The sequence below is a fragment of the Saccopteryx leptura genome, chromosome 5 (genome assembly GCF_036850995.1).
Source record: "Saccopteryx leptura isolate mSacLep1 chromosome 5, mSacLep1_pri_phased_curated, whole genome shotgun sequence".
Lineage (NCBI taxonomy): Eukaryota > Metazoa > Chordata > Mammalia > Chiroptera > Emballonuridae > Saccopteryx > Saccopteryx leptura.
In genome coordinates, this window is record NC_089507.1 from 96,161,504 (window position 1) to 96,176,135 (window position 14,632).

General features: G+C 43.7%; 1 protein-coding gene across 4 annotated transcripts in view; it reads right to left on the bottom strand.

The window, feature by feature from the left end:
• Positions 1-14,632, bottom strand: part of DIP2C (disco interacting protein 2 homolog C) — a 471,590-nt gene that overhangs the window by 22,528 nt on the left and 434,430 nt on the right. For 2 of the 4 annotated variants that reach the window (XM_066387148.1, XM_066387146.1), the window contains 2 exons: positions 12,713-12,742; positions 11,340-11,401 (listed from right to left, as the gene is read on the bottom strand). In XM_066387148.1, coding sequence (XP_066243245.1) covers positions 11,340-11,401; positions 12,713-12,742 — 92 coding nt within the window. The remainder of the gene's footprint in view (positions 1-11,339; positions 11,402-12,712; positions 12,743-14,632) is intronic. The other 2 variants (XM_066387147.1, XM_066387149.1) reach the window with 1 other exon arrangement.

Genomic DNA, 14,632 nt, shown 5'->3' on the forward strand with positions numbered 1-14,632 from the left:
CTTGGCATCGCTCCCTACCTCCTGTCCACACTGTCTCTTGAGAAGGAAGTTGCTGTGCACGTGCATGAGGGTCACATGGAGGAACAAACCTGCGGCTGGGAGGCCACGCTCACCTCACAGCAACATGGACCTACGACAAGGAGACACTAGTCCCACACGGGCTGTCCATCTAACGGAGGTAGAAGAACTGCAAGGCTGTGGCCGGGGAATGTCCTCCCAGCTTGACTAAACTCATCTGTGGAGAAATCAGGGCAGAGCTCAGAGAAGCAGGAGGGATAAGGAGTGCTACTGAACATCTGGGTTTTGCTTCTAGTCCTTTCTTGAAACTGATCTCATTTTCACCCTTAGTTTCCATTAGACACATCTCCCCTTCTACATCAATCCGTGTCTGCCCAAGTAGTTCTAATTGTTGTGTTACTTCCTATGCCAAGGTCTTTATTAATATGGACCTCCTTTCCCTTTCTCAGTGGGAATAAAAGACCTGACCTAAAAAATAATTTATAGATATGTTCATGGGCACTGTTTTTCAAAATATATTTCTATTGTAAAATGATTTTAAAATTACAAATATTTACAAAAATGAAAATAGTACACATTTACCCATATTTACCTATTGTTAATATTTTACTCCACTCCCTTTATCATTGGTGCTAATTCTTTTACACACACACACACACACACACGTTTTGGGAGCATTTGAAGATGAGAAGAATATACCATGATCCTTTATTCCTAAGTATTTCAGTGTGCATTTCCTAAGAAGAGGCAGATTTCTTTACATAAGCACAGAAGTTAACTTCTATGATGTAGCTTTGGTCTGCCATTTTAATCTGCAGTCTATATCCCAGTTTTGTCCATTAGTCCAACAGCAGTCTTCACAGTATTGCCCTGCCTTGAATATAAAACCCAGCTGAATATTAGGTTTTGTATTTGATTGTCTTGTCTATTTAGCTTCCTTCCATTAATGAAAAATACTTCCAAATCTTTTGGTTTTTATGACATTGACATTTTTGAAGAATACAGTTCCTGCCTTATAAAGATATCATTTAAAATCTCTACTCAAAATAAATAAAAGAATGAAATGTAACAGCTAAAGCTTTAAAAATGTTAGGAAAAACCACAGGGCAAAAGCTTTATGACATTGGATTTGGTAAAAATTTCTCAGTTATAACACCAAAAGCACAGGCAGCAAAAACAAAATATGGATAAAATGAACTTCATCAATGTTAAAAACGTTTGTGCATGAAAGAACAAAGTCAACAGAGTAAAAAGGTAATCCATGGAATGGGAAAAAATATTTGCAAATCATATATCTGATAAGGAATTAATATCCAGAATATACAAAAAATTCCTACAACTAAACAACAAATAATCAAATTTAAAAAATGTTCAAAAGACTTGAAATACATTTCTTTAAAGACATATGAATGGCCAATAAGCACATGAAAAGATGCTCAACATCACTAATCATTAGGAAAGTGCAAATCAAAATTGCAATGATATACAACCTCACACTCATTAGTATGGCTACTGTAAAAAAACAGTAAATAAAAAAACATTAAGTGTTGGTGAGGATGTAGAGAAACTGGAATCCTTGTGCACTGTTGGTGGGAATGTAAAATGGTAGTCACTGTGGAAAAACAGTATGGAGGTTCCTCAAAAAATAAAATATAGTTATATAAACCAGCAATTCTACTTATAGCTATATATCTAGAAGAACTGAAAGCAGAATCTAGAAGGAATATTTCCCCCCCGGATTCATAGCAGCATCAATTACAAGAGTCAAAGGTGGAAACAACCCAATGTCCATGAAGGGATGAATGGATAAACAAACTGTGGTATATACCAAGAATGAAATATTATTCAGCCTTAAATTCTGACACACACTACAATGATGAACCTTGAGAACATCATGCTTAATAGAATAAACAAGTCACAAAGGAAAAATATTGCATGATTCCACTTATGAGGTGCCCAGAGCAGTCAGATTCAGAGGGACAGGAAGCAGATCTGGTGCTGGGGACAGGAACTTAAGTGTTTAGCGGGGACAGAGTTTCAGTTTGGAAAGGTGAGGAAGTTCTGGAAATGGTGGGGGTGATCGTTGCACAAAAACGTGAATGTACTCAATGCTACCAAGCTATACATTTGAAAATGGTAAATTTTATGTTATTTGTATTTACCATAATTAAAAAATTTAAAAATCCTTTAAACATCAATTTGGGATTGCCTGATATTTCCTCATGACTAGAAGCAGGTTCTTAGAGGGGATCTGTATCCTCGTGGGAGCCTATCTGGAGGCCCATTAGCCTTGGTACCCTTCTGGGTTTTGTTTCCCGCTTGTTAATGACAGAACATGCACACCTACAATAACAAAAAAGAATGCCACTAAAATATTGGCATGCCTATCTATCTATCTATCTTTTTAATTTATTTTTTAAAGATTTTATTTATTCATTTTAGCGAGGGGAGAAGGAGAGAGAGAGAAGGGGGGGAGGAGAATGAAGCATCAACTCCCATATGTGCCTTGACCAGGCAAGCCCAGAGTTACAAACCTGTGAACTCAGTGTTCCAGGCTGACGCATTATCCACTGCGCCACCACAGGTCAGGCCTGCCTGCCTATCTATCTATTTATCTATCTGTCTATCTATCTACCTACCTACCTATCTACCTACCTAATTAGCTTGCAGCTCTTCTGTGCAATGGTAGCAAGGAGACGAAGAAGAAAAGTTATACATAACTTCCACAGGCAGACATAAACAAAGCCATCACTTCATAACATGTGTTACACACCGGCCCTGAGTTCTGTTCCTGTCTGCTGGAGGGTGCAATCTCCACACCAGCCCTGAGCATAGATCAAGCTCACATTTGAGCATTAGTGCTTCTTCCACAAAAACTACTCCAAAAGGATACGTTTCTTTTAGCAAAAAGATGCTATATTTCAATGACTCTAGGATTATTTTCTTTTAAAATAATTTTCTCTTTATAATGACAATTTGACATATAAGAACCACATACAAAAAATTATGACATTGTCTTTGACTTTACATTCATAAATGAAAAACACTAAGATTCTACGATCAAATGGGGCTTTGTTAAGGTGAATACTTTGTTAACTGAGAGCAGAACAACGTACCGGGGTCTAAAAATGGAAGTTGAATGAGCAGGCCAGTAAGAAAGAAAGATTTTCACAGATCTGCATCTTCTCGTTGCCTTATTTTCATTTGATATCGATCAAATCAGCCATTTAATTATAAAATGCAACATGCATGTGCAGAAAAACAAGAAAAGTGACTAAAGATGATGGCTGCAGTGTGCGGCCTGAGATGGGGTGGGATTTTGTTTCTAGTTGAGAATCGAGTTGTTGGGATTAAATAGCTGGTTTTGTCCAGGAGATACCTCTACCGGTGCTAGATGGTGGTGGCTAAACTGTCTGAAATGTTGCCCGCTGCTGGACGTATGAGAATCACTGCTGAGAGAGGAGGCCATTAGTGAGGAACTTCCCTCTAGTGACTACTCTGAGTACTTTGCCCTGGACTTCATGCTCCATTTAGATGTCAGCACCTGCACTGAGAATCAGAACTCATGCCAGTATCTGGACCAGATCTGCCAGACAATCTTTGAAAACCTGAAGATGCTGAACCACTCTGGGGTGTCAGGTGGACCCTTCCTCCTTCCTACACCTGAGTCCTGATCACACAGATGCCAAGCTCTCCCTGCTGCCTCCACATCATGCACTAGAAGGTTCTTTTAGGCCAGGGGTAGTCAACCTTTTTATACCTACCGCCCACTTTTATATCTCTGTTAGTAGTAAAATTTTCTAACTGCCCACTGGTTCCATAGTAATGGTGATTTATAAAGTAGAGAAGTAACTTTACTTTATAAAATTTATAAAGCAGAATTACAGCAAGTTAAAGCATATAATAATAATTACTTACCAAGTACTTTATATTGGATTTTTGCTAAGTTTGGCAGAATAAATCATTATTAAAACAACTTACTATAGTTAAATCTATCTTTTTATTTATACTTTGGTTGCTTCGCTACCGCCCACCATGAAAGCTGGAACGCCCACTAATGGGCGGTAGGGACCAGGTTGACTACCACTGGTTTAGGCCTTCAACTGCAACACAGAAACATCCTGCGTCCTCCCTTACCCCCCACTACAAAAGACAGGATGCTGCCCTCAGCCTGACCCCTTCCTTGGGTTTCCAGCCAGGGTGAGGGGTGGCAGGGGGTGTATAGCCCCTGGAAGTGGGCAGGAGCTGGGCTCCTGGCATAGCATGTCCAGAAGGCTCTAATCCATCTGACTATAGAGGAACATATTGCATAATGAGAAGTCAAGAGACTAGTTTACAACTTAGAAATTTTAATATGTCCGAGGCAGCAGTTTGCAGTGGCAGACCTTTGAAAACACAGCTTCCTGGGAACAAGTCCCTCCACAGTCAGAAAAAACATGGGACTAGCACAGCTATGGCTGTGAGACCTGACATCTGACTTCAGAGTTAGGGAGGCCAGCTTTAGCAAATGAAAGGCAGGATACTTGGTTAAAGTGAATTTCAGATCAAAAGCAACAATTTTGTTATGTATATCCCATACATACTGGGATATACTTGTACCAAAACAATTATTTCTCTTATATCCAAAACTCAAAGTTAATTAGCTGTTCAGTATTTTGTCTGCAACCCCAATTTGGAGGATTTGGTGGAGGTCTTCAGGATGTTTTAATGAATAAACCTGTGGAACAAAAAGGTAACATATTGACTGGATTTTTAAAAAAAATTATTTAAGATCACTAAATTTGATCTTTACCTGAAAGATAAAATTTCTCAAAAAACCTAAAATATTCCAACAGAGTAAGGAATATCTAATTAAAATTTACCATTTTCGAATTGCAGAAGGACTTAAAAACATCACCCAATCATTCAAACTCAGTGGGGGAGTAGGCACTAGAAGATTCTGGAATTCCCTCACTCGAGAGATGAGCTCTGAGGCCCTGAGAGGTGCAGGGACTTGTTTAAGGTCACACTGCTTGTTGGTACCCAGGTCCTGCTCCTGGTCTGTGGCTTTTCACTTTCTCCCTGGATCTCCTGACAGGATGGAGGGTGAAGAAAAGTTAGAATGAAGTGTGAAGACAAAACTGCAATGGCTTAAAGGCTGCACAGTCCCCCAGTGATCGTGAATGTCAGAAAAAGCAAAGAAGAAAACTGAGTAAAGAGCATACCTCTCCCATGTCCTGAAAACTGCCTAGTGCAGGAGCTGCCCAGGGCTTCCTCAGATCTGGCTGAAGGGGGAGACTTTTCCGAGTTGACTATACTGTGTTAAATTTTGAGGAGGGAGAAACAGAAAAATAGGAATAATGTCTTTTATCATGCCCCAAGGAAGGATGGAGGCCACAAATTTCATGGAAGACTTCAACCTCATTGGGCAGATGAAAGCCGGAAATTAACCTCCAAATGACCAAGAAAGAGACATTTTGTAAAATGTAAAGTCTTCTTTATGTTCAGTTTTTTTTTTTTTTTTTTTTTTTTTTTTATAAGTGAGAGGAGGGGAGATAGAGAAACAGACTCCTGCATATGCCCTGTCCAGGATCCACCCAACAACCCCCATCTGGGGCCAATGCTTGAATCAACTGAGCTATCCTCAGTGCCTAAAGCCAACACTTGAACCAGCTGAGCTATACTTAGTGCCTGGGGCTGATGCTTGAACCAATCTAGCCACTGGCTTTGGGAGAGGAAGAGGCAGAGAAGGGAAAGAGGGACAGAAAGGGGAGAGGGAGGGGAAGAGAAGCAAACGGCCACTTCACATGCGTGTCCTGACCAAGGATCAAAACTGGGACGTCTGCACGCTGGGCTGCTGCTATATCCACTGAGCCAATCGGCTAGCACTTTCTGTTCAGTTTTGTCATCAGTAAAGTCATCTGATTTCCAAGTACACTCACTCCTTAAGAACTATTTAAGGAGCGCACAAAACCATGGTACATTCCTGATTTGTTAAACTTCAATTAGGTACTAGTCATTAAGTTGGCTAAATAGTGAATTATAGGTTATGTTCATGCCTGGAGATGGCTGGCCACAGAAAAAACAGAGGACAATATATACTTATAGATGAGACAGCAAATCTGTAAGTATAATCTGTATAAATGTAGAACTGTTTAAGCTTGTGTGTCTGAGTCATACAATCTGCCAGCATTGTCTTTCATGCACTGTTTAGATGTATTAGATCACGCCATCATAACAATCCTTACAAGGTACATACTGCTATCACGACATTATAGGCAGGAGTGAAACAAAGAAGCAAACGTGCTCAGCCTCACAGAGTTAGAAGGTGGGTTCTGAACCTAAGAGAACATCATGACACCAACTATGTTTACTGCTGCCAGACAGGCCTTCTGGAGATCAGCTTGGTCCCAGAGGGCCTGGGAAAGTTAGAGAGCGATCTGTGCCAGTGAGGCAGGTGCACATGTTTGACAGTCATCTGGGTACCATGTGACAAGGCATTAGACCTTGCTGGTAAAAAGATTCAGTAGTAAGAATAGTGAGTGCAAGCTCCACTAAAGGTCCTGCCCCAGGTCTGCTGGAGGATGGCCGTGATGACCTGATAGAAGATGAAGCGGAGACTCAAGCACCTTCCCAGCAAATCCTTTTCTCACACACTCACGCACACATGGGCAACACAGTCACACTCACTCACTCTCTCACACACTCACACAGAACTGACCTGGGGCAGGACCCTTTATAGCTGTTTTGTCTTCATTCCTGCTCCCCCTCCCCAGTGACTAATCACTGTCTGGGATGTACTTTTGTTCTATGATCGTGAGCCTGACACTCCCCAGAAATAATTTACTACCCATGCTCTGCTGAGGCTTCAGTTACAACTTCAGGTTAAAAGGAGTAAAGAAGCTATGAGAGCTTTCATTTAAGGCCTTTATATAAATACTGTGTTCATAAGATTCAACTCCTAAAACATATTTCTTTAAATGTCACACAAAAAAGTTTTTTCTTTCCTGTCTCAAGTCTGCAAAATTCAAATGCTTAAGGAAAGATCAAACTGAAAGTGACTGAGACTGAATTTGTCTTAGACTTCATTACAAAGAGTGGTTTGAAAACTAATAGTCACTTTCAAAGAGTCTCAAAATAGTTTCACCATTTCCCTCCTGGTGCACATAAATAACTGAATTTATTCCAGAAGCAGGCGAACAAGTGTCGTCATTATGCAAGGCAGATATGTCCTATGTGGCAACCTGCAGATGACCGAAAAAAATGCTGATTCCAAGAAAAAGAAAATGGGTGTTAGAAACAAAGGCAGAAAACCAGGTAGAAATCATAATTTGGAAAACCTATGTGACAGGCATTGACAACAGCGGCTCTTCTGTCACCTCCCTACCTGTCTGCCTCACACACGTGCAAGTGTAAACACACAAACTTTTTCTCTCAGGGAAAATGCACACATGTGCTAACAAGTAACCTTATCCACATTAATTAAGTGGTAATTGGGCCGGTGCCCTGGGGCTCCCAGGTTAATGTTCTAAAGCAGAAAGAAAAGTAATTAACCCTGTGCCTGAATATGAGTACAGGCACACCTCAGAGATGTTGGGGGTCCGGTCCCAGATTACTACAGTAAAGTGAGTGTTGCAAAAAAGAGGATCATAATCTTTTTGTTGGTGGAAGTCTTGCCTTCAAAGTGTAAAAAATGCAACATCTATGAAGTACAATGAAAAGAGGTATGCCTGTACAGCTCAAGATAAGAACTTCATTTAAAGAAAATGAAAATAGTGACGAGAGAGAGACAGGGTGACCACCTTAAAAGGCTCTCTCGTTTCACCTCCCTCAGCTGGGGCCTTGGAGTAGACAAACTCTCCACTGCCACTGGGATGCAAAGGTGAGTTCCCCATGGGGAAGACCGCACCTCACCATGGGGAGCACAGCCCCCCTGCCTAGTGGCTCTCAGGGACAGCTTCTTCTTGCTGGCACCTCGCAGGACCCTGGGAGGTTAGTTTTACTGTGCCCATTCTAAGCACAGGGACACTGAGGTTACAGAGCTTGTCCAAGGAGGAGAGAGGAGAGTCGACTCTGGCTGGTCGGACCCCAGAGCCTCTATATCACATTAGCTACTGCATAAGGCATATTTGAGGCAAATTCATATGGTCAGAAGTGATGCTGGAGATTTCAAGCTGGGTAATATTTTCACCAGGGAATAGTCAGAAGGGACATATTTGAGCTGTGCTAGAAAGAACAGAGAATGTCAACAGAGTGGAGGAAGGTGCAGAAACAGGAGAGGCACCGGGGCCAAGGCTCATGACAGGGGAGGGCCTCAGGGTTTGGCGTCTAACCAGTGAGGGAAAGAGGTACTTCTGAGGCTCTGCCACCTTCAGAAGGGGCCCAGCAGGACAGGGCAGGACAACGGACCCCGCCCTACTGTCTGGAGGAGCAGGGTGTGAGCAACACCACGGCCAGCGACTGAGAAAGACAGCCATGGTCAGAAAGGTCCAGGTCTGAACCTCCAATCATAAGCCATAGAGGAAAAGGGTGAAATGAAGAGGGCGAAGGTAAGAGCCAGGCGCTGGGAGGGAGGAGTTGGGCCCCACTGCCTGGCACCAGGGAGAAACGCAGTGAAAGACGCTGTGCTCTGACAGTGCCTGGGAAAGCAGCTCTGGGGACCAAGCTCTCTGAACGAGTGGTTACACAGCGCTCCAGGGCATAGTCTTTGGTTTCTGAACAATGCAAACATTCTTGGTATCTGACAAGCTCCCCTCAGCTCCAAGCTATGTGTCCTCCGACGCTAAGAGTAAATTGTGAATATGAGATATAAGACTGGTAGAGTGGTGCTGGATGGAGGGGTGACCAAGCCAATGAATAAACAAGGTGCAGGCGTGGTTCTGAAGGCTTTCTCGTGAGCAGCTTGGACGAGGTGGGTGGAAATGTCTGACATGTCTGAAGCTCGGGCCACATGTTGGATCAATATCACCATTAATTGTCATGATCACTGATATTACTGTTGGCTATTTCATAGCACATAACTGCACAGCAACTCCCTGTATACAAAGCATTGTCACTTCTATTTCAGGTGAAATATATATTTATATTTTAATATATAATATAAACATATATAATAGGGAGAAGTATATATTAGAAAGTATTTTACAGACTAGGAAAAAACTGTCACTTAAAAAGATTATGAACTTGCCAAGCTCAAAGAATCAGTAAATCATCAAGAAGCTTTTCCTGGACTCACATCTCCTAGTCTTTCTAGAGCAGATAACTGGTCTGACATTGAAATTTCATTACTTTATTGTCATACACTTTACTGGTTCCAATTTAATTCAGTTTACCAAATCATACCTTTTCTTTTTTTTTGTGATAGAGACATAGAGAGATACAGAAAAGGTCAGATAGGGACAGACAGGAATGGAGAGAGATAAGAAGCATCAATTCTTTGTTGCGGCACCTTAGTTGTTCATTGATTGCTTTCTCATATGTGCCTTGATTGGGGGGGGGGGCTGCAGCAGAGTGAGTGACCCCTTGCTCAAGCTAACGACCTGGGGCTCAAGCCAGTGACCTTCAGGCTCAAGCCAGTGACCATGGGATCAGGCTCAAGCCAATGACCATGGGATCATCACACTCAAGCCAGCGACCTCACGCTCAAGCTGGTGAGCCCATGCTCACCAGCCAGATGAACCCGTGCTCAAGCTGGCAACCTCAGAGCTTCAAACCTGGGTCCTTCGTGTCCCAGTCCGATGCTCTATTCACTGCGCCACCGCCTGGTCAGGCTCATATCTTTTTTCAGTAGGAAGACTTGCCACACTGAAGACAGCCAAAAGGGTGGGTCCAAACTAGTTAGAAAGCAGTCCTTTATGTTTCTGTCCTTCCTCAGGAAAGAAAAATTCCCTAAGTCCCTACTCTCAACCATCATGATACAGAACCATACAGCACACTCATAATACAGGATGAAAAAACTGTCCTTTTAAGACTAACATTCTTACAGATGAATGGGTTGAAGGTCAGCAGTGACCATCCACATGGTCTTACAATGTTTGTTCCTCATGTGTTCTGAGGGCCAAGCCCAGACAGAACGGCCTAAATGTCACTCACACAGGGTCTTTAATGAGCTATTATTCACCTTTTGAAACTATAAAGTTATTTTTTTTTTATTTTTTTTTTTTTTTCATTTTTCTGAAGCTGGAAACAGGGAGAGACAGTCAGACAGACTCCCGCAAGCGCCCGACCGGGATCCACCCGGCACGCCCACCATGGGGCGGTGCTCTGCCCACCAGGGGGCGATGCTCTGCCCATCCTGGCCGTCGCCATGTTGCGACCAGAGCTACTCTAGCGCCTGAGGCAGAGGCCACAGAGCCATCCCCAGCGCCCGGGCCGTCCTTGCTCCAATGGAGCCTTGGCTGCAGGAGGGGAAGAGAGAGACAGAGAGGAAGGCACGGCGGAGGGGTGGAGAAGCAAATGGGCGCTTCTCCTGTGTGCCCTGGCCGGGAATCGAACCCGGGTCCTCCGCACGCTAGGCCGACGCTCTACCGCTGAGCCAACCGGCCAGGGCCATATAAAGTTATTTTCAAATAATTTTTATAGGTAGTAAAATAATTTGTTTTAAAGCCTAGATGTTACATTTGGAAATTTGTATGAATTAGTCACTTGATCTCTTCCAAGTTTCTGAATTTTTAAACTGTTCCAGATGGGATTTCGCTATAGCACAGCTGGTGCCCTCTGGGTGGGTCCTCAGCCTCCCAGGAGGGGCTCCCACTAGACAGGCTCTAACCTCTGTGATTCCCTTAGAACACTCAGGTCCAAACCAAGGGCTGCAGGGACCAGGCAGGCAGCTAGTATTTCCCTGGGCACTATCAAGTTCTTTGAGGGGAGCTTCCAAACGTACACCAATAATACCACCCTTCATTCTTGTTCAAGGCTGCTTAGGAAAAGACACAGAAAGGTAAGTTGACTTGTATTTCTGTTTCCATGGGAACACCTTGACAACAAATTTCAATTCATGTAAAGAAATGTGTTGATATTTTATGAGGTACAAAATAGTGCCTGACTGAAAAGGTTGAGGCAAAGAAGCAAGTGCTCTGGTTAAACAAGAAAAAGCAGCTTGGATCACACCTGGCTATGATGCAACAATTTCCATTTGTATATTAAGACAAAAAGTCAATTGGCCTATTGGGTATGTTAACAAAACAGAATTGGATATAGTTTAAGTTCAAGCTGACTGGCCCACCTCCACTGCTTTATTCACAAGGTAACTGCATTTGGAGCAGATAAGCATTGCTGTCTCACCATATCTGGATGGCGACCTGAACGCCTGGCAACCAATAGAACATCACAGAACATCATACCTGTCATGTCTCAGAGCTCTCATGTCAACATAGACGGTGGTTGGATCAGGTCCTGAAGTCCCCTGCAAACAAGGACACAGTGGAGTTAACTCATGTATGTGTGCGGGGAACAGGAGTCTGTCTCCTACAGCTAGTAAGAATACCTTAGGCGAAATCTGAACCATCAGAAACTAAAAGCACTGAGACCACACCCCTCCAAGATACCTGTTAACTTGCAGTTTGATAAACTCAATTCCAAAAGGAACTTATTAAAATAATACTGGGCTTTCATATAGCTTGACTATCAATCACCCCCCCCTCCCAAAATAGGGCTAAAACTGACAAAACTACATTTGCCTGGCCAAAGTAGGTTCTCAAAGCCATGAAGCTCCATTTGTTGAGAAATTTGACTACATGCATCCAAATATATCTAGAGCTCAAGGTACTGAAGGAGCATGTGACAAGAACAGACAGATTAAGAAAGAAGAGATAAGAGATAATTATCTTGTTCCTTTTAGTTTCTACCTGTGTCTTGGTTTTCCTCGAGCTGCAGGTTATTTTTGTTTGTGACAAAGTCAGGGAGGTAGTGTGTTTAGCGCTAGTAGACGCTAGCGGCAGCAGTTGGTGCTCTGAGCTATCTGACTGCTTATTTATGCCAGGCGTTCAGCAATCTTATCTTGTATCATGAATCCCTCCAAAACATGCTGACCTGACTTCTCTCCATGGAAGAGCAATGTCATTAAAGCTACATTATAGGCCAAAAATCTATATACATTTCTGGGGAAGGCAATGCAATACCCTGGATAGAAAAAGATCTCTATGTATATATTGATCTCTATATATAAAGGATAAAAAATAATGACACTTTCACCAAGATACACTGTTCTATCAAACAGTCCTGGTCATTGCAATCTTACCACCCAGAGAGCACATGCAGCAAGCCTCTAGGAGGAAGTTCACTCTACAGCACAAGGCAAAGAACATTCTTCCTAACCTAAGACTATTCAGTGGAGCTGTATCACAGACTAACACTGAATGAGGAAGTGGCTTGATATTCTGAGTAATGCAAAACACATAACCACAGAGGGCCAACTAATAAGTAAATCAGAAAACGAGTCACTAAAAGTGGAAAGTGAAGTTAATGGAGATGACCCCAAACTGGCAAAGAAGTCACTGATCCTGTACAATGAATGAAAGTTTAACATTTGTCACAAGTGTGAAATGTTTGCACAGATTTGAGGAATGATGTCATGCTGGGCGTCAGTCCTCTTGACCACATGGTCTGTAAACCCCAATCAGTCTGTGCACTCAGTCCTAGTCTGTCCCACTGTGGGAAGCAGACAGATTGGGACTGGGTGGGTAGGCGCCGGTGTGGATGAAGAGGAAATCCCTACCTGCTCAGCCAGCTTCCACAGCCTGTGGGGCTACAGCAGCAGGAAGTGTGGACAAGAGAAGGGAGAGAACACCAGACCGACAGAAACCAAAAACAAACGACACACAACAGACACAAACAAAACAATCCAACAATCAAAAATGGGATGAAGAAGAGGAAGAGATAGGAAGGAAAATGCAACAAGCAGGGAACAAAGTAAAAAGAAGATCAAAAGCAATGTCAAATATGGAAATCGTTAAAATCAATCATTGTACAATTAAAAGCTAAAAAAAACCTTAAAAAGATGTCAACATATCTACAAAGCAACAGAAGAGAGTAATAGATGATTAGCCATGGACACACAGACCTGAGTACTTTTTTTTTTTTTTTAAATATGTAAGGTTCAATGGTACTGGGTAGTTTAATTTTATGGTATTTTTTTTTTAAAGTTTCTTTTCTTCTAAGAGAGATAGGGAATATGAATTTATAAAGTTCAGTGTTCCTCATTGAAACAGTTCTGAGTTTCCTCTTACAGTAATGAAGGGAGTCTGGAAACTTTTACATCTGAACTCAGGGTGTTCAGCCCTCCTCACCGAAAACATCAGGTACAAGAGAGTACAAAGGACACCTGCAGCAGCAAGGAAGCAGCGCCAGGACGCCAGGCTCGTGCACGACCCAGCTCAGCGTCCTGAGCCAGCCTCGTGGCTGCTGTCCAGACGCCAGGACACCAGGCTCGTGCACGGTCCAGCTCAGCATCCTGAGCCAGCCTCGTGGCTGCTGTCCAGACGCCAGGACACCAGGCTCGTGCACGACCCAGCTCAGCGTCCTGAGCCAGCCTCGTGGCTGCTGTCCAGACGCCAGGACACCAGGCTCGTGCACGGTCCAGCTCAGCGTCCTGAGCCAGCCTCGTGGCTGCTGTCCAGACGCCAGGACACCAGGCTCGTGCACGACCCAGCTCAGCGTCCTGAGCCAGCCTCGTGGCTGCTGTCCAGATGCCAGGACACCAGGCTCGTGCACGGTCCAGCTCAGCGTCCTGAGCCAGCCTCGTGGCTGCTGTCCAGACTCCTCCTTCCATTTTCCTTTCACCTTTTATGGTTTTGGTACCCACCTCTATCCCTGTTAAATTATCCACACTGGTATCGTGGGAAAGTTCTAGAAAGCAGTAAATCAGGCAAACTCCTCTGATAAAATCTGCTTTTCCCCAGGTGACTTAGGAATCTTTTCCAAATAGTCCTGGAAACACAGAAGTCGTCTCACAAGCACCTGGACTGATGCATAGCTGCTCTGTGTCTGCATGGCCTCACCCAGCCCCTTCCTATAATCATAGTGTCAGGTGGACTCCAGAGGTGAGAACAGCAGCAATACAACTGGAGTCTTAACCTGGGATAAACAAAGCCAGACTGAAAAACCACCACCACTCAATCTGGAGGCAAGTCTATTAAAAAGAAAACAATGGTTCCAGATGTAAAATGATCATCCCACCCCTCCTCTCCTCTCAGTGCCTCCCTTCATGACTGTAACTATGGCTACTGCTTTCTCTCAGCACCTTTATCTTTAGGAAGCAAAGGCAGGTCTTGAAGATAAATGACAGGGTCAAGCCCTGGCCGGTTGGCTCAGTGGTAGAGCATTGGCCTGGTGTGCAGGAGTCCCGGGTTTGATTCCTGGCCAGGGCACACAGGAGAAGCGCCCATCTGCTTCTCCACCCCTCCCCCTCTCCTTCCTCTCTGTCTCTCTCTTCTCCTCCCGCAGCCAAGGCTCCATTGGAGTAAAGTTGGCCCGGGCGCTGAGGATGGCTCTGTGGCCTCTGCCTCAGGCGCTAGAATGGCTCTGATTGTGGCAGAGCGACGCCCCAAGATGGGTAGAGCATCGCCCCCTGGTGGGCATGCCGGTGGATCCCGGTCAGGTGCATGCGGGAGTCTGTCTGACTGCCTCCCCATTTCCA